The sequence below is a fragment of the Ailuropoda melanoleuca genome, chromosome 6 (genome assembly GCF_002007445.2).
Source record: "Ailuropoda melanoleuca isolate Jingjing chromosome 6, ASM200744v2, whole genome shotgun sequence".
In the NCBI taxonomy this organism is placed as follows: Eukaryota; Metazoa; Chordata; class Mammalia; order Carnivora; family Ursidae; genus Ailuropoda; species Ailuropoda melanoleuca.
This window is the reverse complement of record NC_048223.1, coordinates 80,131,438-80,158,491: the sequence shown is the minus strand read 5'-3', so window position 1 is coordinate 80,158,491 and position 27,054 is coordinate 80,131,438. Positions and strand designations below refer to the sequence as shown.

Here is a 27,054-nt window from a genome sequence, read left to right as displayed (position 1 = left end):
ACATGGGGCTGTCTCGCAGGGACCAGGGGTTTCTATGGAGACACCCCAGAGGCGTGGTCTTGTCTGGGAGCGGGTTTTCTCTGGTGCAGGTCGCCGAGCCAGAGTGGAGACCAGTGGTGACTGCACCAGTCAGTTTTTTTGACTCTTCTATGCCTCGGAGAAGGGTGCCCTCGTGCTTCTGGAAAGAAGAGGCAGAGAGCGCTCTGGGGAGGTGGGACCGTGCATGCATCTGGGAGAGTGGGCCCGCTGCATGTGTGCTCTTACAAAGAGATATAATTGGTAGGTGCCATTTAAGCCCATATATACTTAGGGAAAATTACCCACTGGGTTTGGCTGAGTAACCACTGAGCACCAGAATTGCTCAGCATCTGCCCCGGGATCCTAGAGCCGTTGACAGGATGAGGATTACTTCAAAAGTACACATAATGGCTGGGGTGAGTACTTAACACTGCTATAAAAATAAGTCTCGGTGCTATTGAGAGTCAGGTTGGAGGTTCAGTGTACTTGGTTAGCTTTTTCCTGTACATTGAAAATGAACAAAGTGCATCGCCACAATAAACAAATGAGGATGAATGTACTTTTAAGTCTAAAATGAAGGCATGTTAATGCCTTCTTTTCTGTTCGTTTGTCTACGGTAGCCCCCAAGATGGACAGGGGAAGGTAAAGGACCTTAATCTAAACGTATGCACCCATCCTTCAGTTCCTCCATAGCTCCAGGACTGTGTTTCATGTTTGTTCTGCGATATTGGGCGTTCATTCCTGCGTGGAGGTTCAATGCCTATTGTAGTCAACCCGCAGCTCTGGGAGGGGGCGCCTACAGTAAGGTGGTGCAGTTATGTTGGGAATTTGAGCAAGTGAATCCTATGCCATTGGAACTAAGAGAGAAGAGTCGGGCTGGAACTCCGTAGCCCAAATATCTCTTTCCTCATCTCCCCAAATCCACCAGATCAAGTAAGGTTAAGCCAATACTTATCAGCAGGTTTGCAATAGTGTTGCATTTCGTTCTCCACTTTTCTTGTAGAAACTCGGAGCGTGTAAAATGGAAGATGTGCAGCCAGAGCTGTTTTCTAAATGTGAGTGAAAGAAGCATAAGCAGTTTACGCAAACAAGTCAACTCGCTGAGCTGCGATAATCTGCATTCCAGATTCTTAGCCCAGGGCTGGCCATTCCTGGCTTGCCCCTTTAAACAGAAATGCCAATGCAAAGATGAACGTGGAATGGACTTACATATAAAGGCATGAGCTGGAACCGGCATCAGTCTTTCAGAGGCGCTTCCCCACCTAGGCATCTATGGTATGCATGCAATCCTGGCTGTAAGAGGCTCAAGGAAAGAGATTTTACAAAATGCGTCTCCTAAGTCCATGGAGCACCACACTGCTAGGATAGTTATCCGCAAAGATGGGAGGGGAGGGCCGCCATGCGGCCATTCATTCAGCCAATATTTATCTGTTCATGAGGTCAGGGCCTGGCTTAGCTAGCTATTATTAAGGGATTCTGACTTAGTTCTGGTTTGCTCTCTCTAGGCCTATAAGCAGTTTCTATATTTATTGAGAACTTACTATGTGCAAAGATAAGCCCTTTACAAACTTACTTGATTATTCTACCCAGTGGCACTACTGTGTTTTTCTCCATTTGACTGATGAAGAAAGGGAGCCTCAGAAAGTTTCAATAACTTGCTGGAGGTCACGTGGTTACTAACTGGGATCAGAATTTAAGTGCCTGGCCTGAATCCAGAGCACTTTTTCTTAACTCCGAAATTATACATCCTGTTAAATGCCAATATGTATGGAGCCCTGGACAACTTCTTCATTGTCAGCACACTTGAAGTGTGGGAGATTTGCGTAAGTGGGCTCAAATTTATTTAGGGGCATTCCTTTATTAATATACATAGTAAGAAGAGCTTTGGATTAACATGGAACAGGCTGTCAGTTTCTTATTCACATGACCTAGAAAAGCATTTGACAAGAAAATGTTCTGTTTTGCCTTCAAGTGAGACTGAAAGTATGTGGTTAAGTGTAAATCAAAAATTAGACATTAAACCTCCTTCCAGGTGCATTTATTATAGAATATTAAATTATCAAGGGACTCCTGTTGGAATAAGAGATGAAAATCCCTTGATGTGTGGGTACAGAAGTCATATATATGTAGGAACTTAGGTGGAAGCAAGCTCATGCTAATGATCATGGTTTGACAAGACAAACAAAGCAAACAAGTTCCTGGTTTGCTTGTATTCCTTCCCTTGACACTCCATTTATTCTTTAAATTCATTTAGAAAGATTATTGAGGACCTATCATGTCCCCAGCACCAGGTAAGGCTCTGGTGAAGCAATAAACAAGACACATAAGTTTTCTGCTTTCATGGACCTTGCATTCGACTAGAGATGGATGAAAACTTGGGGGGTTTGGAGGAGAACAAAGGTGAGTGTGGTTGGAGCTAGGTGGGCAAGAGGGATAGTGCTGTGCAGTATAGGGGACTTCTCTGGAAGCAAAAGAGGTCCAGTTTGCAGTGAGACCTACCCAAGAGCAGAAAAAGCTTGGTCTGTGAAGAAGCTTGGTCTTTAATAACCACATCAGCAGGTAGCAGTTAATGAGCCCTTATGAGGTGCCAGCAACCACGCCTAAGCATTTGTTGTATTTTTATTTTAACTCATTTAAACATCACAACTCCACTCCAGGAATTTTAAAACACCTCTACTAAGTTGAAAAACAATGAAGTCAATGTCAGGTTGATATTCTAAAAGCTCTTTATTCAGTGAGTTAGGACACGATGACATTAAATTGTGTTTTTTTCCCAGTTTCAGTGATGATGTTCTAATTTAATTGCATTATCACTAATAGATAATTATTTAACTGAGGAAAGGTATTTTATATTTGACGGGATTAATGTCAAGTTCTAAATGTAACTAGTGTTCTCCCTCCTTTTGGTGAAACTGGCTCATTAGCAAGTGGGTCCACTGAACGGCTTTCTTTTGGTCTGTTCACACTATGGTATCATGTTCATAGTTTCATCTGAGCAAAAGGTGTTTTGAGGCCTACAATTTTGTTGCTACTCATAATATCAGATATTATTATATCTTTGCTTGTCTACTATGAGTTAGCTCACACAGAACTATAGATAGTCTTTTTAGAATTGCTTACACAGAGCATGGTGTTTCAGAAACTCGTGGCAACTTGGAAAATTATTATACTTTCATACCATTTTAGAAAATAATACTGATATTTATTATCTGCTTAATATTTAGGGAGAATGATGACTGGAAGGAGCTGTCCCTCAAAATATGTGCTGATTTGAGAGGACAAATTAAAGGAAAGTCAGTGTTAAGTGATTTAAATGTTTGGTTCAGAGATAGTCTCAAATAGAGCCTTCATCACATGTGCAGTATGGGGTAAAAACCGTATGATAGGACCCATCTTTGCTGATGTAAGATTGCATTAAACATTACTGTAGTTTTTGAAGGTTAGAATGTATTATATTCAGCATTACTTGAACAATGGAGCATGTTGGTTCATATCCAGTAAGACTAGTCTGTTTGTAAGCAGAACTTTCGGGTTCAAATGCTCATCTAAACTCCTGCCCTCTAGGTTTTTATGAGGACTCTTTCATTTGCTTCTTTCCCTTGTTACTTCCACCCTTGCTTGTTTGGGTTGGTTCTTGGAGAAGTAGATCAGCAAGAGAGAGCCGAGTTTACCTCTTAACATCTGCTTGGCAGACATCTGTAGAGTTTTAGTTTATGCTGCTAATATGCTTAATGTCAATTTGGGACCAAGCTTTCTAATCTACAGCACAAACACATATCATTTGAAGAAAAGAGAGAAGAATGACTTGAGACTCTAGTCATCTGTATGTATTATTTCCATCCTGGCCTCCCAGTGATAGTAGAAAATCCTCATACAAAGAAAAAAATAACACATCCAATAGTTTAAGAGAAATGAGTTTTAATTTGGTTTTAGGCATTTATTTTTGTGATGTCTAATGACACAGAGAAATCAAATGCCCTAGTGGAGATCCTCCTTTTATAGGATTCAAAATCTCCCACAACTCTCTAGGGGCTTTGACTTTTCATGGCTAGTAGGTCATATGGCTTCACTGAGTGATGAATCTTGCTATCTTCAAGACCATCCCCATTTAGGGCTTAGAGTCCTCTCCTAGGTGAGAATCGCATCTTTCTCTCTAGGACGCAGGAGTCCATATATCAGTCCATTGAAGCCACTGCATCCTTTAAGGATTGTAGTAAGATTATAGCTGATATAATCGTCATATGATTTAAGTTCTCAATCCCTACAGGATCCTGGGGCCATTTAAAGTCATGTCAGAAGATGCTATTTCTCTAGTAGGCTTGGCACCTCATCTTGATGCTGTTGGATTGATAATCAGTTTTCCCAGATCCTTCCATTTCTTCCCTCCATCCTTTTATTTTTCTCCTCTTCCCTCAACATTTGTTGAGGACCACTTGCACAGAAACGGCGCTAATGGAAACACAGACATAAAGAACAAAGCCTGTCCCCTTAGGGAGCTCACAGTCTAGCAGGGAAGGAAAGGGGATGAGCAAACAGATAAACGACCACTGCCTGAATGATAAATGTCACAACAGAAGCACTCATAAAGAAAGGGAAAACCCAGGAGAGGGCTTAGTTACCTCCAGGTGAGGGGAGGATCAGGGAAGTCTTCCTGGAGGAGGTATCTCTTGTGCCGGGTGTTCAAAGGTGGATGAAGAAGAGTTTCCCAGGGAATAGCATGGGTGTGGAACAGAAGAGTGAGTTCAGCAGCCCATTCTTCCTTAGCTGGTTTTCATTCTTACAGATGCCAGTGAGTCATTCTGTGAGTCTGTCCTCCCCTGGTTAAGAAATCCCTAAAGTAGGGGCCCCTGGGTGGCACAGCAGTTAAGCGTCTGCCTTCAGCTCAGGGTGTGATCCCGGCGTTACGGGATCGAGCCCCACGTCAGGCTCCTCTGCTGGGAGCCTGCTTCTTCCTCTCCCACTCCCCCTGCTTGTGTTCCCTCTCTTGCTGGCTGTCTCTATCTCTGTCGAATAAATAAATAAAATCTTAAAAAAAAAAAAAGAAATTCCTAAAGTAACTTATNCCTCTCTCGCTGGCTGTCTCTATCTCTATCAAATAAATAAATAAAATCTTTAAAAAAAAAAAAAAGAAATTCCTAAAGTAACTTATGCAGTTAGGATAGGATCCTTCTGCATAGTAGGATTTTCCCCGCTCTTTAGGGAAGCATTTTGCAGAACTCGTTTGTTTTCAGGGCGAGCTGATCTGATTGTTTGTCCTTTAAACAGCTAGAGAAAGTTGGAGGTTCCAGACCCCTTATAAGCCCAAACACCTGCAGGTAATAACAGTGTTAGGTTAACAGCAGCGCCGCATCTTCTATTTCAGGAAGGATTGATGTGGTTCTTCCTGGGGTTTCATTCGTGAGGCTTCAGTTCCAGGAGATTTTATTCTTTGCACATTTCTCCAATTTTCTTTTGTTCCTCTTAGAGGAGGCTTCTCAGAAAGATAAAGCAGTGGACATGTTCCTTGTGAAGTCTTTGGCATTCTAAGGGTCCATCTTTACTGTCTCATTTTGGTTTTGACTTCATTTTCAATAGAATTGCCATGAGCACGCATTATTTTAGTAGGTAGAGTGGATGGCTACCCTTGGGAGATTTGGGCATGCTGCAAAGACCCCTATACTCCAAAATATCTCCCTGTCTTACTTGCAACTTATCTGAAAATCTACAGTTATAAATTCATTCTTGAAGGCTTTTTGATTGTCTTTAAATATCTTAGTAATTTTTAGTATCCCCTGTACCATAACTAAGCAGGTATCGGTTATTGGCTCATCAGTGAGGCAAGCGCTGAGCTCTGGGAAGGGAATGAGGTGAAAAAAACAAGATAAAGAATAGCTTCATCCAGGACCAGCTTTATGTTATGTGGTCATTATAACATCAGTAACATTACTCAACACAGCTTGACATCTGCTTACCCGAGGAGACTGCTGTGGGGGAATTCTAGGAGCTTCCTTATCACATGAATGACCTATATTTATTGACAGTTCATTCTGTCTTGAAAGATTGTCTATGATAATTTGCAAAGTTAATAAATGACATCTCTGCCTCAATTAATGTTCCTCTGAGAAGGAAGGAAGAGAGTTAATATTGATTGGTATTTCCAGTCTATGCCTCTGTTGTATTTTTTTGGATTGAACACAGGTACTGCTCATGTAACAGGTGCCAAATAAACACTTTTTAAAGAAATCCGTTCATACCTTTTTTTGAGGCTCTTAATCACCACTGATAGAATACTAACCTGACACCTGACTAAATTAAAACCAAGCAGGCAAAGTAACTGATTATTTTGTTATTGTAACTTTATTTGGAAATAGTTTAAGATTCTCAAGAAGTTGCAGAAAAAATACCGAGTTTCTGTGTACCCTTCCTCCAACCATAGTATTGTATGTTACATAGCCGTAGCACATGGTCAAAACCAGGAGATTGATGTGACCACAGCACTGTACTCAGGTATGGACATTTTTTAGGCCTTTGCCCATTTTTAGAGGCACTTTTTCTTCTATATTGTTTGAGGACATTTGATCATTTTGGATTTGTGTTCTTTCCTTCCCAATCAGAAGATCGATATCTTCCATCAGTACAAAGAAACTCCCTTGTGAGAAACTAAATTTTTTAGAAGAGAAATAAACAAATGGAAAAATATACACCAAAACTTTTATAAGGTCATACTGAAGAAATTTTTAAAATGGCTTTAATTTCGGAATGACTTAGACTGAGGTTTGAAATCAACTAAAAACCGTTATTCAGTAAACTACTTGTAAACACAGTATGTGTGGGTTTTTTAAAAGATCATCAGTTTTCTTTTTTTAGCCTCTCTAAATATCAGTGTCTTTGATGCTTGGTCAGTTCTGTTGATCAAACTGTAAACTTGCTACGTACTGAAAAGTTACTCTCACTTCGACAGGTTTACCTAAAAGGGCACACAGATGCATACATATGAAGGTGCACACAGTCATCCCTGTTCTTGGCAGAAGCACAGGCTTTGAAAGGAGCAGGTGAAGCAGATCTGCTTACTGAGTGGTTGGGAAAGACGTTGGGGAATGGACAGGTGCTCTCAGCTCTTGCAAATTCCCAGTTGGTTTCTGTTCGATGAGTACCAGGAGAGCAACCAGGGGAGGTGATGAGGTCCCGATGCTGCTTGACGTCATCTCTTTGGAGCTCTATGTGTCTTTTTCACCTACTAGGGCAGCAGTAGGGAGAGAACAGCTTTTGTTGGGTATCCATCTTTTTACCCAGCTGGGAGAGAAAAGGCGAGGCATTAGGTAGCTGAGAAACTTCACCCTTTTCCCAGACAAGACATACTTACTCCTTCCTCCGTTCTTCAGAGGCAACAGCCACCTAGGTGGGACCTTTAATTTTAGCTTTAGTTAAGACCTATCACACTCTCCTTTGAAATCGGTCCCTGAGGCAACAGCTGCCCCACAAAGATGCCTTCCTGCTGAGATGCCCGTTTCCTTGAGTGTCTGCTAATTACGCAGCAGCAGTCACTGTGGACAGTACCAGTCTGCGCTTCTGCCATGAGCTCAGCTCATCTTGTTTTCTTCTTCTCAAGTCCCAAGTGCAGAGAGTTCATGTTCCCCCAGGTCAGCATTCATACTCTGGTCCTGGCTTCCAATTAGAATGCACTTAGAACAAATGAGAACCCACCAAAGAAGTATGATCACGTGGTCACAACAGTATACAAAGAGACCTTTCCTGTCCCTGCCTTGTCAGCTGAGGGCACAGAGCTGCCACGACATTTGTCCTTGAAAGTTGGGCTAAGCAAGCACCATACTTAATAGCTTTTAAAAGAAGAGCACGTTCTCACAAATGGCCCTCTCCCTCTTGCTGTCTTGACTCCAACCAAAAGAAAGCCACACCTCTCAAAATTCATATTCTCAGCAGCCCTCTGGGGTCTGAGGAAACCTAAGTCTCTAAAGGAAAACCAGTTCATCAAACTCGTAGAAGCCTAGATGCACAGAGGTTTCGATAGGACATTTACAAGGCAGTGGAGTATGATGCTTGGTGATATCGCTAACCCAGGTCTTTAGATAATGAACAGAGAAGGCGGAGGTAGTGTTGGCTGTAACTCCTGTACGTGCCTAGGTGTGTTCACGTGTCATTTGTCTGTAATCGTTGGGAAGTGTCTAGTATGTATGGGTGCCCTCCCTCCATTCAAGGTACTGAAATTTGTCCACTGTATATAGATTCTTAGCATAATTTAGAGACTGCTCTCCAAAAAGCAGAACGGCTTCTTAATAGGGAGGTCCTTTCCAAAGATGAAGAGACACATGCTCTGTGGCACAAAGACGGAAATGATGGGGAGGGCCGGGGTGAGAGAAGAAGCCACGTGGTTAGGTGGCTGCTATAGCGAGACTGTGGGTAATCCCTTTCCCCAGGGAGCCCTGGAAGCATCCTGCCCGAAGAAGGGGCATTTTCCAGGATATTAGGGTACTTTGTGCTGCAACAACAGTTTTTATCTTATTATCTGCATCGGTGACTTTTTTTCCTTGGGAATTTAATTTGACTAATTAACCTCTTTGCCTCCACATGCTCCTGCTTCCCATTCCTTCTCCATAGCGTTACCAGAGTTAACCTCCTACAAAAGATAATGGTCTTATTCTCCTACATTTAAGCTTCTGTCAACTCCATGTTTCCTATAGGAGAAAGACTAGACATGCTGCACCAATGTGCACAGATGCCTCACAGTCTCTGTCTGACCCCATTTCTTGGCAATCCCACAGTCAACTCAGGCTCCAGTCATATGGGCCCCCCCATCCATTCCCAGAATGCAGTGTGTGCTCTGGTGCCGCCAGGTTTCTGCCCATGCTTATCCCTCTGCTTCAGTACCTTATCCTGCCTCCTGTCCCTGACAGATTTTACTCATCACCCGTAACCTACCTCAAAAGTTAAGCAGCAAACAAAGGAGCCCTTTGTTTCTTATCTGTATATGACTACTAATGATCATGATAGCTGAAATGACACAGCATTTTCCATGTGCCAGCCACTAACAGAACAGTTAACATTTACTAACTCATTTACTCCTCTCAACAATCTGAGGAGGCGAGTATACTTTGCATTTGATACATGAGGAGTCTGAGGTCCGGAGAGATTAAGAAACATGCCTTAGGTCCTACGGTAGAATTTTGAAGCAAGGCACTGTTGCATATATGCTTACAGAAATTAGGGGTGCCTGGGTGGCTCAGTCGTTAAGCGTCTGCCTTCAGCCCAGGGTGTGATACCAGAGTCCTCGGATCGAGTCCCACATCAGGCTCCTCCACTGCGAGCCTGCTTCTTCCTCTCCCATTCCCCCTGCTTGTGTTCCTTCTCTCGCTGGCTGCCTATTTCTCTGTCAAATAAATAAATAAAATCTTAAAAAAAAAAGAAATTAAAATCGGGGTAGACTCCTCTACTAAATGGAAAATGACTGAAGAACAGGAACCATGTTTGATTGAATCTTATGTCCCCCAAACTAGCATAGTGCCCGTCTCAAAAGAACCTCGGAGAAATTTGTTGAATGAATGTACAGACTGTTATATAGTTTTGTTCCAAACTGTAATCTCTTTGAAAACATCTCATTCAACTTAAGCCTTTAGGTTTTCAATTAGAAGGAATGAGTTGTGACCAAGTGGAAACAGCTGTATCTTGAGGCACGCGGAGGCTGGGACCGGGAGCGGCCCTGTGCTCCTTTCTTACCTGCACCCATCCCCAGGTTGCAGTGGTGCCCCAGTCTCGGCAGATGGTCTGCTCTTGGAGAGCGTGTGAGGCTGAGACAGCACCTTGCTCCTTCACACGGAGTCTGTGTTCCCCCTCGGGGCTGTGATCACACCTGCAGGAGAGAAGGCTGAGCTCCAGGAGCACATTTTAAGAGGAGTGCCCTTTCCTCCCATTATTTCCGATCAGAACCAGGAGGGAGAAATCGTGAGTTAGAGCTAGACCCCACCATCCTTTGCATTGTGTTCAATGTGTCAGAGATGACAAGAGGCAAAAAGGGGAGGAGAAAAGAAAGCAGATGTGAAACAAGCAGTTCATAGGAAGGCAGTTCTCAGAGACCCCATGTGGCCTCGACATCAGAGGGCCGCTTGATGGGCTCCTGCTGAATAGGTACTATTTTTATTCCTTTAGGAGAATCCTTAATTGTCAATTTTGATAAAAACACTTTTGGAGAGTCTCACCTGTAACTAAGGTTTTGTGGAATGGTCAAGGTATATGTTGACCTGCCATGCATGCTGGGATAGAGAAAAGATGGCGTCCCTTGGGAGTGGGTTTAAATTCAGGGTCCTAAGTGCCTTCCTGGGGTGGTCATTGCATAGCGTTACCTACTCTGCGCTGCCCCAAGCATTCACGACCATGTTGGGTTGCTTCACAGCCATATTACATCTCAGGAGTCACCAGGAGTTCTGTAACCAAGGTGTTAAGGATGTTAGCACTTAACTGTCTCTTATTTATCTGACCAGCTCAGCTGTGCTTGTATAACGAAATGTAACCACAGGAAATCATGGTGTGTATCTTTATGTAACTGATGCCTTGCTTCTCCTGAATTTTCAAAACATCTTAAACAATTCTGGTGTTAAAGACTTTAATGAGGTTATTTGTTGAAGCAACATACATTATAACAAGATGCATTCGAAAGGATGGCCAGGGAAACCATCTCATCAGCGTGACGACCAGTTTTGTTCTCACCTTCCCTCCTCTGTCTCTCCCCTCCCCGTCCCCTATGCTGCCTCTTCTCGCGTGTAATGCCGGTGCTCTGTACAGTGTTCTGTTTAGAGTGGTTTGAACGTTTTTCTGCCCGTGTCTTTCATTGCTAAAGTAACTCACCTCTCTCATGTCGACTCTTACCCAGGAGCCGCACTGCAGACTCTTTGATGTAGGTCTTTTCTGCATGGCAGCTAAGGCCAAGCTGTGGTTTACATTGCATGATGCAACCTCACCCTTTCGGTTGTCGCCTCCATGTTAACCAGATCCTTTTCCTGCACTGCCCGTGCATGCTGCAAGCTTCCCCCCTCAAGGCCCGGACCTGAATGTAACGAGCACTGGGTGCATGTGTGGAATTGAAGTAGTGAGCATTCCAATACACTGAAGTGCTGGGATTTAGGGTTTTTGGGGGGCATCTTCGTGGGCCCCCAATTTGCTGTGATACCATGGAAGCCATTCTGTCCCTTGAAAACTCAAGACTAAAACAATGGGAAAGAGAGAAATAAATCTCCTATTTTTAGATGTATGCTGAGCAAAGGCTAACAACGTGGATTTAGAAGCAAGGGTCAGTTTTCCAAGTAACCACTTACCTGATGATCAGTCCTACAAATTCTCAACTCTGCATGGGTGTGCTCCAAATGACCAGTTATTATGGTGCCTTATCACATCTTTCTGAACACTGTTACCTAGTTTAGTTTTGTTTAGATCTAATGAGATTAATAAATATCAAAATGAGTATATTTAAAAAAAAAAAACTCTTAGGCTAAATGTCCTGAGAAATACAATCATTGACCTTTGTCTTAGTTTATTATACAAACAGGAGTGCCACTAATTCAACTTTAAAAGTTGTCAAATGGTAGTACAAGAAAGGAATACCATATTCATTGAAACATGTTGGCATTGCATTCAGTATTACTTATTAGTAATTGTGATCATTTTCTCTCATTGAGATATATTTTTGCCTTAGGGGTGCCTAATGACTCCTTTTAAAACTGCTTTTCGTTTTTTAAACATTTTTTTTTCTGCTCTTTTTTTCCTCTGGTATATTCTCAGAATAAACTGTTATAAAAAATAATTGTTAGGCTCTTTTTTTGAACTGGATTTTTTGTTGTTGTTATTTCACATAAACAGATGCTTTACCTTTTATACATACCTTGGCTGTCACTTGAGAATGATGACAGGTGGGCATTACCAAACTCTGATAATCCTATGGCAGGAATAAAAGTTCCTAGAGAATTCTTGGTGGAACCAGTTTGCTAGAGCCTCTTCAATTAAAACTCTGCACAAAGCAGTCCTAATGACACAAAGTTGGAAGCTTCATATCTTGTGTTTTATTTTTCCTCAATGATCCTGATTTCCTCGTATTCAGGGGATTTAGTAGATTGAAGTACTCTCCACAATGTTTTTCCCCCTATTCTGTTAAACATATCCCATTCGCCCTATAGAAATAGACTCTGCTTAGAATTTCATAACGTTCTTTTGGTAACCAGTACAAAGGCCCTTTGAATGGAAGCCTTTCCCTTTTTGAAAGGAGCTTAGATGGAATTATAGTGTAGACCTATGTGGAGCAGGTGATCCTGACCAGCACGATGACATGCTCTCACTTTACCTGAGCTTTTCTTCATCTGGGGGTTTGGTGAAGGAAACAACTGATTCTCCTCTTTGGGGTTCCTCAGTAAAGGGACCCACTCCTTTTTCTCAGAAAAACACTGTGTTTCCAGATAAAATAAAAGGATTTCTGAAACCCAACACAGAGGGAGGTTAAATGGATCCATTTATGGAGACAAAAGAGAGAATCATAAGAAGTCAGCTTCCTAGGGGCATCCTGGGTCCCTCACAGAGCTTTTATTTTTACAGTGAGGGGGGAAACGACTCTAGAGAAAATCAAAGATATGGCAATAGAATTAAAAAGGGAAACTGCAGTAGGAAGCAAGGAAAAAGAAACTTTACCCCGATGAGCCCACAATTCATGATATTACTTTCTGAATGTGGATCCAGAAGTCTAGTGGATACCATTAATATGATGGAAAGAGCTGTTATTTCTGAGGTATGAGCAGGACAGTTTTGATAATAAGTCATTTCCAATGCTAACTAACCAGAAGCAAATGGGAGAGAAAAAGTGAAGGAAAAGAAATGTTCCTGGAGGTAAGAAGTTATTTTCATCAAGTAGTTAAAGAGGAAATTAGAAAAGTGTATACTTGAGGATATGATTGTATAATCAGAGGGCTTAACAAGCCATTACTGTTTTCCGTGTTCATGGTGACAATTTGTCTCTAAAGGTAACTTGTCACATCTGATTTTCTGTGGTAATGTTGGTCCCCACTGCCCAGGTCACTTTATGGCATTCCTAAGGCGTGACTCCTGCTTTGGACTTGGCAGACTCATGACTTCTAATCAGCAACATCTCAGACTCTCCTTTTTGGCTGTGAGGCTGCTGGGCTCCCAGCAAAACTCCTAAATAGGAATACTTACAAGACTTCCATGCCTCAGCTGTCAGCCAAAGACAGAGAGCTAAGACACGGCTATTTTGTTTTCTTGTGTAATATAAAGGTGTAATTGTTTTCTACGCCCGATGTTAGAAGAACGTGTACCAGGTCTTTCTCGGTGTCTTCTTAAAAAAAAAAAAAATTCGCACACACACACACACACAAAACAACCTCAGGATGTCAGAAACAAAACTATCATAATTATCCTTGAGCATCCCATATAAATTCATGCGTAGCTTTTAACAAATGCCAGTGCCCTAGTGGTGAGTATATATGTCATGTGACAGTGTTTTCTATTCTTCAAAATGAAGCAAAGCAGATAAATGGAACCACTATTTCCTTACGTAATTATCTTTTTCCTAATGTTGTCGAGCCTTCCCAAATCGGTACCAGACGGGTCTCCAGCATTGGTGCTCTTTGTCGTTGAAGCTCTTCAGATGAGACCACCAAGGAGATGTATGCCATTCTGCTTGAGTCCAGATATGGCTGACAGATAGCAGGATTGAAACTGTAGCAGATCTAGGTCTCTTCGGCTGCTGGCAGGCAATTGGAGTTCCATGAAGGGAACAGGAAGGGGACCTGTCTCATGCATCCTCATTACCCCCATCTGATTAAGCTGTCAGTCTGGGACCTAGGCCAGGCTGGGCCTGGGTATGTAGATTCAGTGGTTTTGGCTTTCCCACTTTAAATCCTTGCAGGTAGATCCATAGCAAGGAGGCATTGCCAAGGTCAGGCTGTTTAGGTGTGTCAGGATTACATTAAAGCCAGGGAGGTGGGCAGGGGTGGGAGCATAGGGCATAAGCTAGGTAGGAGACTAGTAGGATGAGCAGGGAATACCTGGAAGAATTCAAGACAAACATCAGGAGAAAAAGGCTCAAACAGGAGAATTTTGAAGTCTGCTCAAAGAGGTCCCACAGTAATTTGAAAGACTGTTATACTGTGGGAATCCCAACCCACCTGTTCAACCTACCATTCTCCATGCAATTATGAGACCTTCATAGTTTATTTGGGAAGCCTTGAGTCCGAAGGGCCTTGAAACCATGCCCCTAGGCTTCTTCCTCATGGTTGCTCTCTCCTTAAGAAATAGTGACACCAGACAGTTGTCCCCCCCCAGTGCTGAGAAGTGGTTATTACTGGCAAGAGATGATTGTCTGTGGGCCTCTCGGCACATGTGTGGCAACATTTAATATCCAGTAGTGTTAGGATGAATCCTCTTTTCTTGCTGCTTCAGGGCTACTTTTTGTAGGCATGAGAGTAGTTTGGATCCAGGGGTCAGAGCTACTGCAGCCCCCCCCAAACCCCCCTCATGCCAGGCATTGTGTCTGGGTTCCCTGCTCTTCATTCAGACCTGGAACTTCTTCTCTCTTCCCTCTTCTTCCCATTTCTAATCACTTTACCCAAGCGAACCTATTTTGTGGTTGGTCCCAGTGTGAGGTTGGAGTTGGTAGGGAGTACACACTTGTGCTGGAAGGCCATGGATATGTGCCTGTGTGTGTGCATGTGTCCCCACCCACACGTACCACTCTACAATTGTACATTGACCCTGTCCTTGAAGAATTCTCAGTCTGTTTTGTAGTATGTGTGTGTGTGTGTATTTGAATTATCTACTTCATCATATCTTTCTACTAGATAAACAAGAGTTTACTGAAGAAGAGATGCCTAGAGTGAGTAGAGGTAGAGAAATAAGAGTAAGAAGCAATCGGTCATGCATTCTCAGACAGTTCAGTGAGAACCAAAGCAGCGCTCATTTGGCAAGACTCTGTTTCATGTAGTAGCTTAACTCTGATTTATTACATAAAAGTTGCTGGCAAATATGAACACTAATTCCAGTCTGGTAACAACTGTGATTGAAATAATTGTAGTCTGTAGACAAATTGGAGAAAACAAGCATTAGTGGGTAGGTTGTCTTGGACATCATTCCAAGAGTCCAACAGTGAAGAAATACATGATCTTATGGACGTAGAATTGGAAGAGCTATTCAGAAGACCTATGACTGGTTCCTCCCCCTGCCTCTCCTCCAGATTCATGGTAAGCCAACAAGGCAAATGAAACTCTCTCTTCTGCTAAAGACCCGAGAAAAGAATACACAGCCTCCTGGGCCACTCATTAAAGTGACTCATGGCTTTCTCTGTCAGAAAATCTTGGTTAATTATTTAATATTTATGAGACTATGTGGCTGCCTTCATGGAAATGTAATTTCCCTGGTGTTCCTTCTTTAATATTACCCAAATGTAATGTTCTAATATATAGAATGACACCAAATGTTAGCTCACTGCTCAACCTATTGGGCATTTGAATTGTATTACAGCATCCGATAAGGAAGCAATAAAGCAGGTACAAATGGAAAATTAAGTGTGAAATAATTGCTTCTATCAGCTTTTGTTCATTTGGATGATTGCCTTTTTTGGCATTTCTCTACAAACAGTTCTTATTTATCACTATTGTTATTACCTTGGTTTTAAAAATAAGTATCACCTGTTCAGCACTTCATCTTTGCTCATTATCTGATTTCATTCTTGCAACAGCCTTTGAGGTTTGTATCCTTGTCTCCAGTTTACAGATGAGAAAATCAAGGTGTGGAGTTCAGATTATTTGCCTGTGATTATATAGCTAGTAACTCTTCCATTGAATTCCGAAACTATCTAACTGCTCTCTATGCTTGAGGTCAACTTCTCAACTCCATCAGAGAAAACTGGGGTATCTTGAGGGTCATCCGTCTTTAAGCAGATGAATAACTAGGAGTTATTTCTCCACAAGCAGAAGAACTTACCCTCAGCAGATGGGGTCAGGCTCCGTGATGCCACTACCCCCCAGGGGCCCCGGAAGCACTCCTGGGGATTAGTAATGTCCCGTGATGCCCACATTTTGCTTTTGGTTTACTTATTTGGGTGCCTAAATGGATAAAAAGATATGGAATGAAGATGAGAGGAGACACTAAGCTCGGATAGCATCTTGAAATATTGTGAGAAAATTTAGAGGATCTCCATCAGAAAGTGACAGAGATTTCACCATCTGAGTTTCATTAAAACAGATTATCAGCGTGTTTCACTGAGAAATCCAGTGTGTAAGGAACAGACGTATTTTGTTCTCTTCATCACCGATCTATGTGATTTTGTTTGTCTCCTTGAAGAATGCTTAATTACTAGGACCAATTATTCAGGTATATACCCTGAGCCATACATGCTCTGAAGTCTACTGCTGTCGTTCCAGGATTCTCTGTAACAGAGTTCAAGAAGACAGAGCACATGGGATCCCGGAGCAGTAAGGTTTCATATGCCACCTTTTCATTTGTTCCAATTCATTTCAACATGACCCTAATGAGGCATATATTTGTGACTATTGGCTCACATCTTGTCAATTGAGTGGAGGCATAATTGGAAGCCTGATGTTGTCAGAAAGATTAATAGACCTGTTGATACAAACCCATAACTGAAGATTTCCCAACAAAGCCATTTAACCAACTGGCTTGGGATCAAGTAACAAAAATGTTTTCCATTCACATTAGAACCATTGCAAGGCCTAAAACAAGCATTTTAAGATTTATAAAAGGCTCCTTTTGAGGTCATTGTCATTAGTGTCGAATAGTGACTGAACACAAACTCCCCCATCAACAATAATAACATCTTAGAAGATATCTACTCAGATGTTCATTCTGGGATGAAGTCAAAATAATGGTCAACAGAAGAAGCTGGCTTCTGTTTGATAAAAGTGATAGAACCTACCCAAGTTATTGAATATATGCTCCACTCAGTGTAAACACTAAAAGCACCAATTTTGGAAAGATAAACTCTTAAGTACATAACTCTGACAAGGTAGTTAAAATGGGGGCACTAATGAAAGCTAAAGGATAGAAAGCTTTCAACTTGGATCCATTCGAGACCTGGGGTGCTGTCTAGGTTAGAAAACAACATTCTGTATAAAGATTATAACTGTTTCAGTGATTAATTACTATCATGTCATTTGCACTGAATCGACTATTACTATTAACTTAGAAGGTGTTTTTCTGAGACCTAAAATTATATGAATAATACCAATAATTTGGAGTATATTGCAAAGAATTGCCTCCCTTTATAAATATTTTGCTTTCACAATATTCTAACCAGCTAGGTGCTTTTATTTCTATTTTGTAGGCACTTTGTTTATCCAGTATATCCACACATTATTAGAAAAACATCCAATCGTTTAGATTTCCTCCCTCTCCGTTGCAGATAGGTTCCATAGTATCCACGACTATGATGTTATCATTTTTCTTTACTTCAGTTGAATGGAGTGGGATGCAAAACTTTACTGTCTATTCCATAATTGGAAGTATTCTAAGTATCTAAGCATCATCCATTACTATATCCATTCTCATTCTTCTAGAATAAGAGAGGATAAGAGAAAATCAGGGCACCTTGGTGGTCATCCATCTTTCATCAGATGGATTACTGAGTTTTATTTCTCCACAAGCAGAGGATCTAACCCTCAGCAGATGGGGTCAGGCTCCATGATGCCACTACCCCCCAGGGGCCCTGGAAGCACTCCTGGGGATTAGTAATGTCCCATATTACTGTCTTTGCAGAGCAGGGTTAGATACAAGTTGGACAGGTCAGCTTCCTCTGAATTTTCCCAGACATTTGACAAACATGGTAAATTTTTCTCAGGCAGTTTCACCTCTTCCATAAATCAGTCAACCCTCATTGCTTTTGGAAAAGCTCCCTGCCAGGGTCTGTAGACAGTAGATGCTACATCTGATTTTTCTTTTACCTCTGCAAGGATGTTGAGATTCTTCTGGAGAAGTAAGGTGGTATGGCAGAGAGGATGTTGGGTCTCTGCCCCATCCCTTTCCTTAGCCACATGACCTCGCGTAGGTTTCTGAGCCTCTACTTCCCAGAAGCCTGCAAAATGGGGATTATAACAAACTGTCTGCTTTATTTCACCAAGTTATAAGGACCAAATGCAATAGTATATGCAAGCCCTAAACTATGGCCAGGTTTTATATTGGATTGAATGAGAATCAGCATTACAAGACAGTTTAGAATTCCTCACTCCTAATGCTATAGGAATTCAGAGATGGGAGAGGTCGGTGAGGGCACGAGTAATTTACTGAGCTGTGCCTTTGTGTTGGCTTTGAAGGTTGCCTAAGGTTTGAACACAAAGAGGGAAGAGCATTTGAAGAGGCCACAGCAAAAGCATAGATTTAAAATTAGAAGCATGTGGGTCACATTCATGAAATAAGGAAGGTACCAGCTCATAGTAGCAAAGGGCTAGGCGTGGAGCAGATGGTAGAAAATAAAATGGGACATGTAGTGAGGTTGGGTTTCAGAGGTTCTTCAGTCAGGGTTAGAGCGGATGTATGAGGCAGGAGGGAGCCATGACGGTAGATGAATGACATCTTTTAATTAAATTAATCTGGCACCATTGCAGAGGTGAGACTAGAAGAGTCTGTAATCATTAAACTTATTGTATTGATTCATGTCTGTGGTGCTGTGGGCCTGCACTCTGGTGGTCCATAATCCTGGTGGGAATTGAGAAGGCTCCATCCAATTTAAAAAGGGACTAGCCACAAGAGCGAGGAGAATTCAAATGTTGGAAATAATTTCACAAAGTGCTATTTTGTTCCTCAGTTAGTCCCTTCCCTCTCATGTGGTTATTTATTAAATCATCTCAGATAGTTGCTGCTGTTGTTGATGTCCCTAAACTGTTTAACATTGTTATCACTTATAAATGATGGTAAATGATGGTCTCCATAACCTCTCCCCATCTACACTTCATTTTCCCTTTTAATCTTAAACTAAAAATGTGCTCCTCAGGCGCTCTGTTAATTAGACTGTCGTTGGTGAAGCTCGCATAGTGGTGTTGTAATTACTTCTCTGTATCATCTTAATTTTTTTCCCCCTTGTTCCCACCTGAAAGTGAAAATATCTGTTCAACCGCTTGATCTCATCAATTAGTTAAGTGGTATGCAGCTGGTTATCTGGGGGTGGGCTCAAATGTTTAATCATCTCTGTTCAGGTCTGAATGGGAATCTTCTTGAGCGCAACACCTGTAATTAGCGCGCAGTTGCAAGAAAGTTCTTCTGGAACAGTGGTTCTCAAAGTGTGGTCCCCAGTCAAGCAGCAGTATCTGGGAAACTGTTAGAAATGTAAATTCCCAGGACCCCATCCCAACCCTACTAAATCAGAAACTCTGGAAGGGTCTTGATGTTTTAATAAGCCTCCCAGGTACATGCTGAAGTTTGAGAACCACTGTCCTGGAGAAATATCTTCACTAGGTTGAGCAGCCAGACTCAGGGAGTTAGGAAAACAGATTTAAGGAAACACCAGGGGAGTTTAGAGGCTGAGAAGAGAGGGCTATTACTACCCTCTTGGAGATGAGGCAGATTTCCAGAGGAACAACTGCTGGAAGTGAGATTTTTTTGTCCTTAGTCCCTGCCCCTTGAAAGGAAACCTGGCTAGCCATTGCTTGTCCTGTGCTTTGGAAAGACAAGGTCTGAAGTCAGTTTCAGGAAGGACTATTGGATCGTCCCACTCAAGGGTCTTCATTGGAGATTATATTGTTAAATGGATGAAGAAAGAGATATATTTGCCATTCTGGGTGAGTCTCCTTTTTCTCTATAGACATCTAACTACTAAAGATAACGCTTATTGGATGGTCAAGAGGAAATAAGACGACTATCCTACCCTGAACATTTAAACCATAAGCAGCTCTTTATTGAGGTTCTTTTGAAGGTGTCCCAAACATAGAGTCCTGGTGAAAACACTAAACTTGCCCAAGGTTTTAGTATCACCTTTGACCCGTGGACTGTGGGAGTCTAAGAATGAAGAGTCCCATCAGCTTACCAACTATTTTGTGTTCTCTAATTGGTAAGTCGTTAGTTAACCAGGAAGAGTTTAGGGAAAGCCCATTTACTACTACCAGGATTAGAACCAGTGTCCATATTTCAACTCTACTGTTTTTTTGTTTTTGTTTTGTTTTTTATTGGCAACACATATCCACATACAGCCTATTCCGACATGGGCATGCCTCATCAGAATGGCAATCCAAATTTAAGTATGTAATTTGGAGTCACTTTCTTTTGTGTTAAAAAAAAGTGATTTCTTTTCTAGCTCTTGAAACTTCTGTGCATCTAGACAAGGAACTCTCTTATTTTACACAAGAAGGAAGAGGAGTTTGTTTTTCATTTTCTATCCTACAGTGAGCATTAATCATTAAGATAGCAGTCTCTTTGGGAGGAAAATAAATCCTGGCTGATATGGCCAACCCTTTGATTGTTGAATTATCTATTTTCTTTTTATAAGATCAATGAGCTTCTCTGTGGGTTGTTTCCGTTCAGGGAATGAAATGATGGGGCTTTAGAATCTCCAGTCTGTGGTCTCTGATTGTGTGGGTCTGTGGACTGCAGGCACTCAGAGGATTTATCTCAGAGGGTATCCTCGTAAACAGTTCTACTGCCACTTGAGAAAACTAGATAGGACATTTCTCCTTGGGCTCTCGTGGCAAGCAGGAAAGAGCTAAAAGGGGTAGGAAAGAGATTTCCCCTTCCCTCTGGTCCTACCTGGGTTGCAGAGGCTGGTCCTCTTTTATCCTAGAGTTTTCTGCTTCTCTTCGTCTCTTACGTCTTAGCAGAGCGTACTCATATCATGGGCAAGCTTCAGCCAGAGGACGAGCTGCTAGTTCCAGCAGCATAATGGACTCCTTTTCTTTCTTCAGCCCAAAGTCTAGGACTCAAGGAATACTATGAAACAGTGATTAGATCAGTTCAAAATTTTTGAAAGAAGTACTAAAGGAAAAGGCTTGATATGGTTTCAGCACTGTTCTCTGTAAATCAGGCATGCTGTTGAGGTATATTTTTCAACAGTGTCCTTTAGCTGGAATGCCCTCTCATTGCTGCCTTTGGGTATGGGCAATATAGGAGGGAAGAGCAGAAATGACAAGGAAGGAAAGGATCAATGGGAAGAAGTTGCTACAGCCTGATTCTTTATGCTCTTTTAAACATTTGCTTCTACTTATGCTGAACCAAAATATCCTCAGTGGCATTGAGCTAACATCTCTTCCCCACTATCCCATTCTTTTCTACAGCCTACAAATGTTTTACCTATTAGATACATTTTAAGGTTACTACCCAATTAACCACAAAGGACATGGAATTGATGGGGGCTAGGAAATTCACAGGACCCCCAAATATACCACCAATAGCTATTGTGTGGGCAATAGTAAGGTTATTGTTTGACCTGGTGAAGTGATGGTGGGTTTTCCATAATAGGCTTGGGAACCAAGATTTTCTCTCTGTCCCTTTGACTATGACTGTCAATCTTGATGAATAGGAATTTAATGGCATGGCTAAGTCACTACTGGTACAAGTAAAAACATGACTTCAGCATTTACCAACAGAACTTCCCGTCCTCACTCTCTTGATCACTCTCTTACACACACACACACACACACACACACACCACACACACCCCATTCATTCCTCAGTAGCACATCATACTAGTGGCTTATGTAGCACAGAGATACATTGTCTCTTCATCCCTTGGACTCTATAGTAGATTTCTGATCAACCTAATTCATCTACTTCTTTTCACGGTGGCTAGAGTAGCTAAGAACTCTGACACCTGCAGACCTTGTGGGTCTTGTTTTTGACTGGAAACAAAACACCATCCTGCTTGGGGATTGCAGAGGTGTCTCTTATTAACTGGAGGCCTGGATTTTTCTTTTTTCATTTAAATTAATATCCATGTAGAGGAGGAGGTAAAATGCAGTGGTTTAACTTCTGGGCTCCTGACTCCTTCCAGCATTGGACTAAGCAAATTCTATGCTGTCTTCCCTCCCATTTTCCCACCTTAGCGAAAACCTAGGAGTTGTCATTTCCTTGATAAAAGAAATGTTTTTCAGCATTAGCTTTTTCTTCAGGCTGCTTAGTTGGTAAATGCAAATGTAGATACATCCCCCAACCCTTAATGCTTGTCTGGAGGTTTTCCCACCTATTTGCGATTTAGGAGATGACAAAGGGCATGTTTGACTTGTAATAGAGATGAAAAATGGATAAATCCAGTGCATGTAATATGATTGGAGAGTCCCATAGACTGACCCACCATGCCTCTTTGTGGGCCCTGCATTCCCATACTGCACAGATTCCTGCCTGTTGAACAACCAAGCATTGTCCTCGCAGAAGTACAACTGTACTAACTGGTATTACATATAGCGATTTCCAAAGTGGTGGTACTCGGAAATCCTCCATCCTGCACTTCTCAAGCTAGCCTTCTCCTGGCCCAGAGGTCAACGTTGCTTTCCATCCAGGGAAAGTATTTTGCTTCTCCCCATACCCCCTCCCCTTTCCTTCACCTCACCTTCTTTATGTTTCTGGCCTGAGTGTTACCATTTGCTTACTGATAACAGTTTACTATGAATTTTCATTCACAGCTTTGAGATGCTTATGAGGCTTAACTGCTTCCCACCCAGCCCCAAACTTGGGACTTTTCACACACTGATCCTCTGATCAGTGTGACACAGGGAAAGCACATGGAAGCCGTGTACCAGTTTGTATAGTAGTACTCTTTTGAACTGTCTACTCTTGAACAAAGTAGAGTGTGCTGGGGGTTCGCATTGGCTGCTTGACACACACAAAGCCAATTAACTTGCATGCAAAAAAAAAAAAAAATTAACCCTTAGAGTACTGTTTCAACATTTTGGTTTAATGGTCTTGAACTTTACTGGTTGGGCAATGCTTCTTTCTCCAGATCAGATCGCAGTACATCAAGTCCATACTTAGTTTCGCCAGAACATCAACCAGGATCATCTCCTCCACCACTTTCCTTAGATGCTCCTGGGTTCTTTATCGTTCATCAACCAATGGCTTTAAAGAGGTCTCAAACACAGCCACTGTCTTTAACTGAAAATGGGCTCTACTTCCAATGTGCCGGAGGGTGTGAGGGACTGTTTTTAGCTTTGGTATCTGTCCTCTAAGAGACAGAAGTCAGTTCTTTAAGGGTTAATGTGAAATTAAGGAATTTGATGTTCTCTCCTGCTTGTCCTTCCTCCAAGGTGTCTGCATGATCCTTTTTAGATTCTTAGCTCAACTGTTGAATGATGATAAAAATCATATATACATATATAAATATATAATTACAAAAACAACTAAAACAAGAAAAGACTGAATGGTTGAATGGGAAGACCCCTTGGCCATGCTTGCTTGATTATCACAGAGGGTAGAAAGACCAAATGTTTTAGTTAACAAAGATTCCTTTTGCCCTCCACCCCGAGCACCACTACTGCACGGTTTGTGGAAGATGTGATATGCTCTACATTTACCACTTGCTTTTTTTCTTCTTCCTGTCTAATAGCCCAATAGAATCCTGCCAGAATTTCTACAAAGATTTCACATTACAGATCGACATGGCTTTCAACGTGTTCTTCCTTCTCTACTTTGGCTTGCGGGTAAGTCTGATCCCCACGACTCAGTATCATGATGGGGCTGCTTGTACCCAGGGGCCATGCCCTACTAGCCTCTGCTCTGGCAGAGACGAAGCCCCGTGTTTCCAGGGGGACAATGTGTTCTGCTTGAGAGAGCCCTTTCCTTAACTTCGCATTTTCAGAAGAAGTACATGTGAAAATCTTGTTCCAAGGAGGAGAAACAGGGATTAATGTAACTATTATGCTTCTGCTGGCTGACTGTTTCTCATCTCTCTAAAGGCAAATGCATTGTTGTCTTAAATAGAGGGGAAAAAAACCCTTCTCTTAAAATTATGTTTATGGGGACTCACTTAGTTGAATCCTGAGAGAACAGCTGTGAGGCTTGAATTCGGGGGCTTGGAGGATTTGTAGTGGAGCCTGTCTACGAGGGGAGCTGTACAGAAAGGGTATTACAGAGATTGTGTGTACGTGTGTGCACGCATGTGTGGATGCATACATGTATGCTTTACTTACAGTTGTATTTCCATTAGAGTCTAATGAAGGTGAGACCCCTCAAACTTTCCCATGATGTGATTGAAAACCACAGGAAAATAGATTGGCTGGTATTTCTCCAAGGTTAACACAGTCTACAGTCACTCCCTAGAAAACACTGTATAACTGAATTCTAAGACAGAAATAGCCTGTGATTGGTACAGATATGAGAAGGACATAATATCTCCCTCCAGGCCCCTGTGGAAAACCAAAACATAGCCTTTGGCAAAAGCGTATAGCTAGAATGCCAGCATCGTGCCTCTCATGTTTTTCTCCTTTTCTCCCTCCCCAGTTTATTGCAGCCAACGATAAGCTGTGGTTCTGGCTGGAAGTGAACTCTGTGGTAGATTTCTTCACGGTCCCCCCAGTGTTTGTGTCTGTGTACTTAAACAGAAGTTGGCTTGGTAAGTCTACCTCTCTTCCTTTCTTCTTGCTCGTTCCCAAGCTGTGGTGGATCAGAGGCCTGGGCTGTCTCCGCAGAAGGAAAGTTTTGTGAATTTGTGTGCACAGCTCTTGGAGTTTTGGGAGTGAGTGGTGACAGTTTTCTTTGGAGCACTCGCCCAGGAGGCTGTGCCCAGTTAGGGCTTCCGGAAAAGCAGTTTTATCATCGTTGGAACCTAGCAGTCACACTGTCCCGGTCAGGACCTCTGTCTCCGTGGTTCTGTCATTTTCATTCAACCTGCAGTTGGGACTGGACACAGAAGCCCGTGGGGACGAGGCCAGCCTTCCGAGCAGCTGCTTCGGGTGCCCTAGAAGGCCTGCCTGCCAAACTTAGCTTCTGTCTGCTTCTTAGTTTTATGCAGAGTGGGTCCTGCCTGGTTTACTTATGATTATGAGTTCCTCCGTGGGCCAGGGTTGGGTCAAGCTTCTCGAGCCACCGACTCCTTGAAGGAGATGGAACCCCTTCTTGTGTTAAAGGATGAGCTTTTGCTGGTGCTGTGTGGGCATCTCACTTGCTCTATCTGCTCAGCAGGTCACTTCCTGTCTGTCCCCGGCAGGTCACTTCCTGCTTCGGGACCAGGACACTTTGATGGGAGAAGTAACTAGCTCACAACATGGTCATGGCAGCCAGAGGTGTAGAGAGGCAGCTTCGAGCTTCTCTTGGTTGCAGTGAATAATTCTCTCAGAATGTTCCTGCTACTGCGAGTCTACAGGGGAAAAGGGAGGCTGAAATGGGACTCAGAGGGCTATTTTTGGGTTCTTTCCATCCTTAGTTATAGAAATTTTTTGTTTGAATTTTTTTCAAAGTAATATATATTGTTGTAGTCAGCATAAACATTTAAAGATATATGAAGAAAATAGCAATCCTGTCGTCCCGCTGCGCCCATCACTGCCTTCTCCCTGGGATGCTCAGTATTAACAGACTTCTGTCTTCCCTCCATGTCCCATTGCCCCAAACATGGCTGCACATAGACGTTTGGAGAGGTGGTGGTCTTCGTAGAAATAAGTGTGTCCATTACACTGCACTGCAGTTTGGTTTTCTTACTAACCAATAAATGATGGTTATCCCTTAAGCTCTGTAATAATTCATTTTATTAGAGTTACACAGAACTCTACAAATTGTTCTATCACAGTTCACGCGGCTATAACCCTAAGGATGGACCACCTCATGGTTTCCTTTTTGTGCTGTAAACAATGGTTTAGTAAACGCCCTCACCCACATATCTGTACAGTTCTATTTCTCTAGATGGTTCCTGGTTCCTGGAAGAGGAATTGCTAGATCAAAGAGTGCATATATTTTAGTTTGTGCAGGTATTGATGGCTCATTTTTCAAAAATGTTGTGCCAAGATATGCTTCCCCTAGCAATATGTTTTTGATGTCCTTGCTAGCTCTGTGAATCTATTACATGCCTAGAATCAAGTATTTAAAAAAAGAAGTACCCTTTCTATATGATGTATGCAGGAATCATGTATGCACTTATCTGTGTGTGTCTCTGGATATGTGTATGCCATAAAGATTCTATTTTCTACTAGTTTTCTCATTAGAATTATTTTCACTCACTCAGTGGGAAAGTTGTCATCCTTGATTCGAGACATGCTTGCTTCGATTGGGTTTTCCAGCCGTCATGATGGGACTGTCAGAGCCACTCACAAATCTGAGAAGTGTCCTAAGGGTGACCTGAATGTGCTGTTGTGCTGGGGGTCCCAGTTAGCTCAGCATGGCTGTTGACTGGCTTTGTGACCTGGGGAGCTCACTTTCCTTCATTCAGCCTGTTGTTTTTCATCTGTAAAATAAAGGCTAGTTTAGATGATTCAATTTCTCAGGTACTTTCTTCTCAGAACGCCTCTAAGACTCCTGCATTGTTCATGGGAAGTTTGGGTTCTAGGTTGCGGGGAAGGACTGGGAAATTAGTGAAATCAAATCATCAACATTTCAGAATCAAAATTACATATGGGCTGCTAACCACGGCTCATCCTGGACCATCCTGTTGTGAAGAGTATACACACATGCACACTCCCTGAAAAACTCAGACAGACAGACAGACAAGGAAAGAAGAAAGAGGACGAGGGAAGAAGAAAGAAAGAAAGAAAGAAAGAAAGAAAAGAAAGAAAGAAAGAAAGAAAGAAAGAAAGAAAGAAAGAAAGAAAGAAAGAAACGGAGGGAGGAAAGGAAGAAGGAAGGAAGGAAAGGAATCTGCCATTTTCCCCGCCTGTATTCTAATTATTCTGCACTGCAACAACCACTTTGCTTTTCTGGACCCTCAGTTTTCCCCTCTGAAAAATGGGAGGTTGGGACTTAAATTACCTTCCAGTCCTCACACTTCATGAATCGGAATTTTATGTCAGGGTCCCTTCTCTCTTGGTCCCTCATGGGGACCCCTGCAGGACTGTGGTGGAGACACCCCTCCTGCGTGGCGGGCAGGTCTCCCCAGGCTAAGGGTGTGTGCTGAGTCTCCTTGTGAGTCTAAAA

General features: G+C 42.3%; 1 protein-coding gene across 26 annotated transcripts in view; it reads left to right on the top strand.

Annotated features, from left to right (window-relative positions):
* Positions 1-27,054, top strand: part of KCNMA1 (potassium calcium-activated channel subfamily M alpha 1) — a 712,564-nt gene that overhangs the window by 394,439 nt on the left and 291,071 nt on the right. For all 26 annotated transcript variants that reach the window (XM_034662731.1, XM_034662737.1, XM_034662736.1 and 23 more), the window contains 2 exons: positions 23,543-23,636; positions 24,436-24,547. In XM_034662731.1, coding sequence (XP_034518622.1) covers positions 23,543-23,636; positions 24,436-24,547 — 206 coding nt within the window. The remainder of the gene's footprint in view (positions 1-23,542; positions 23,637-24,435; positions 24,548-27,054) is intronic.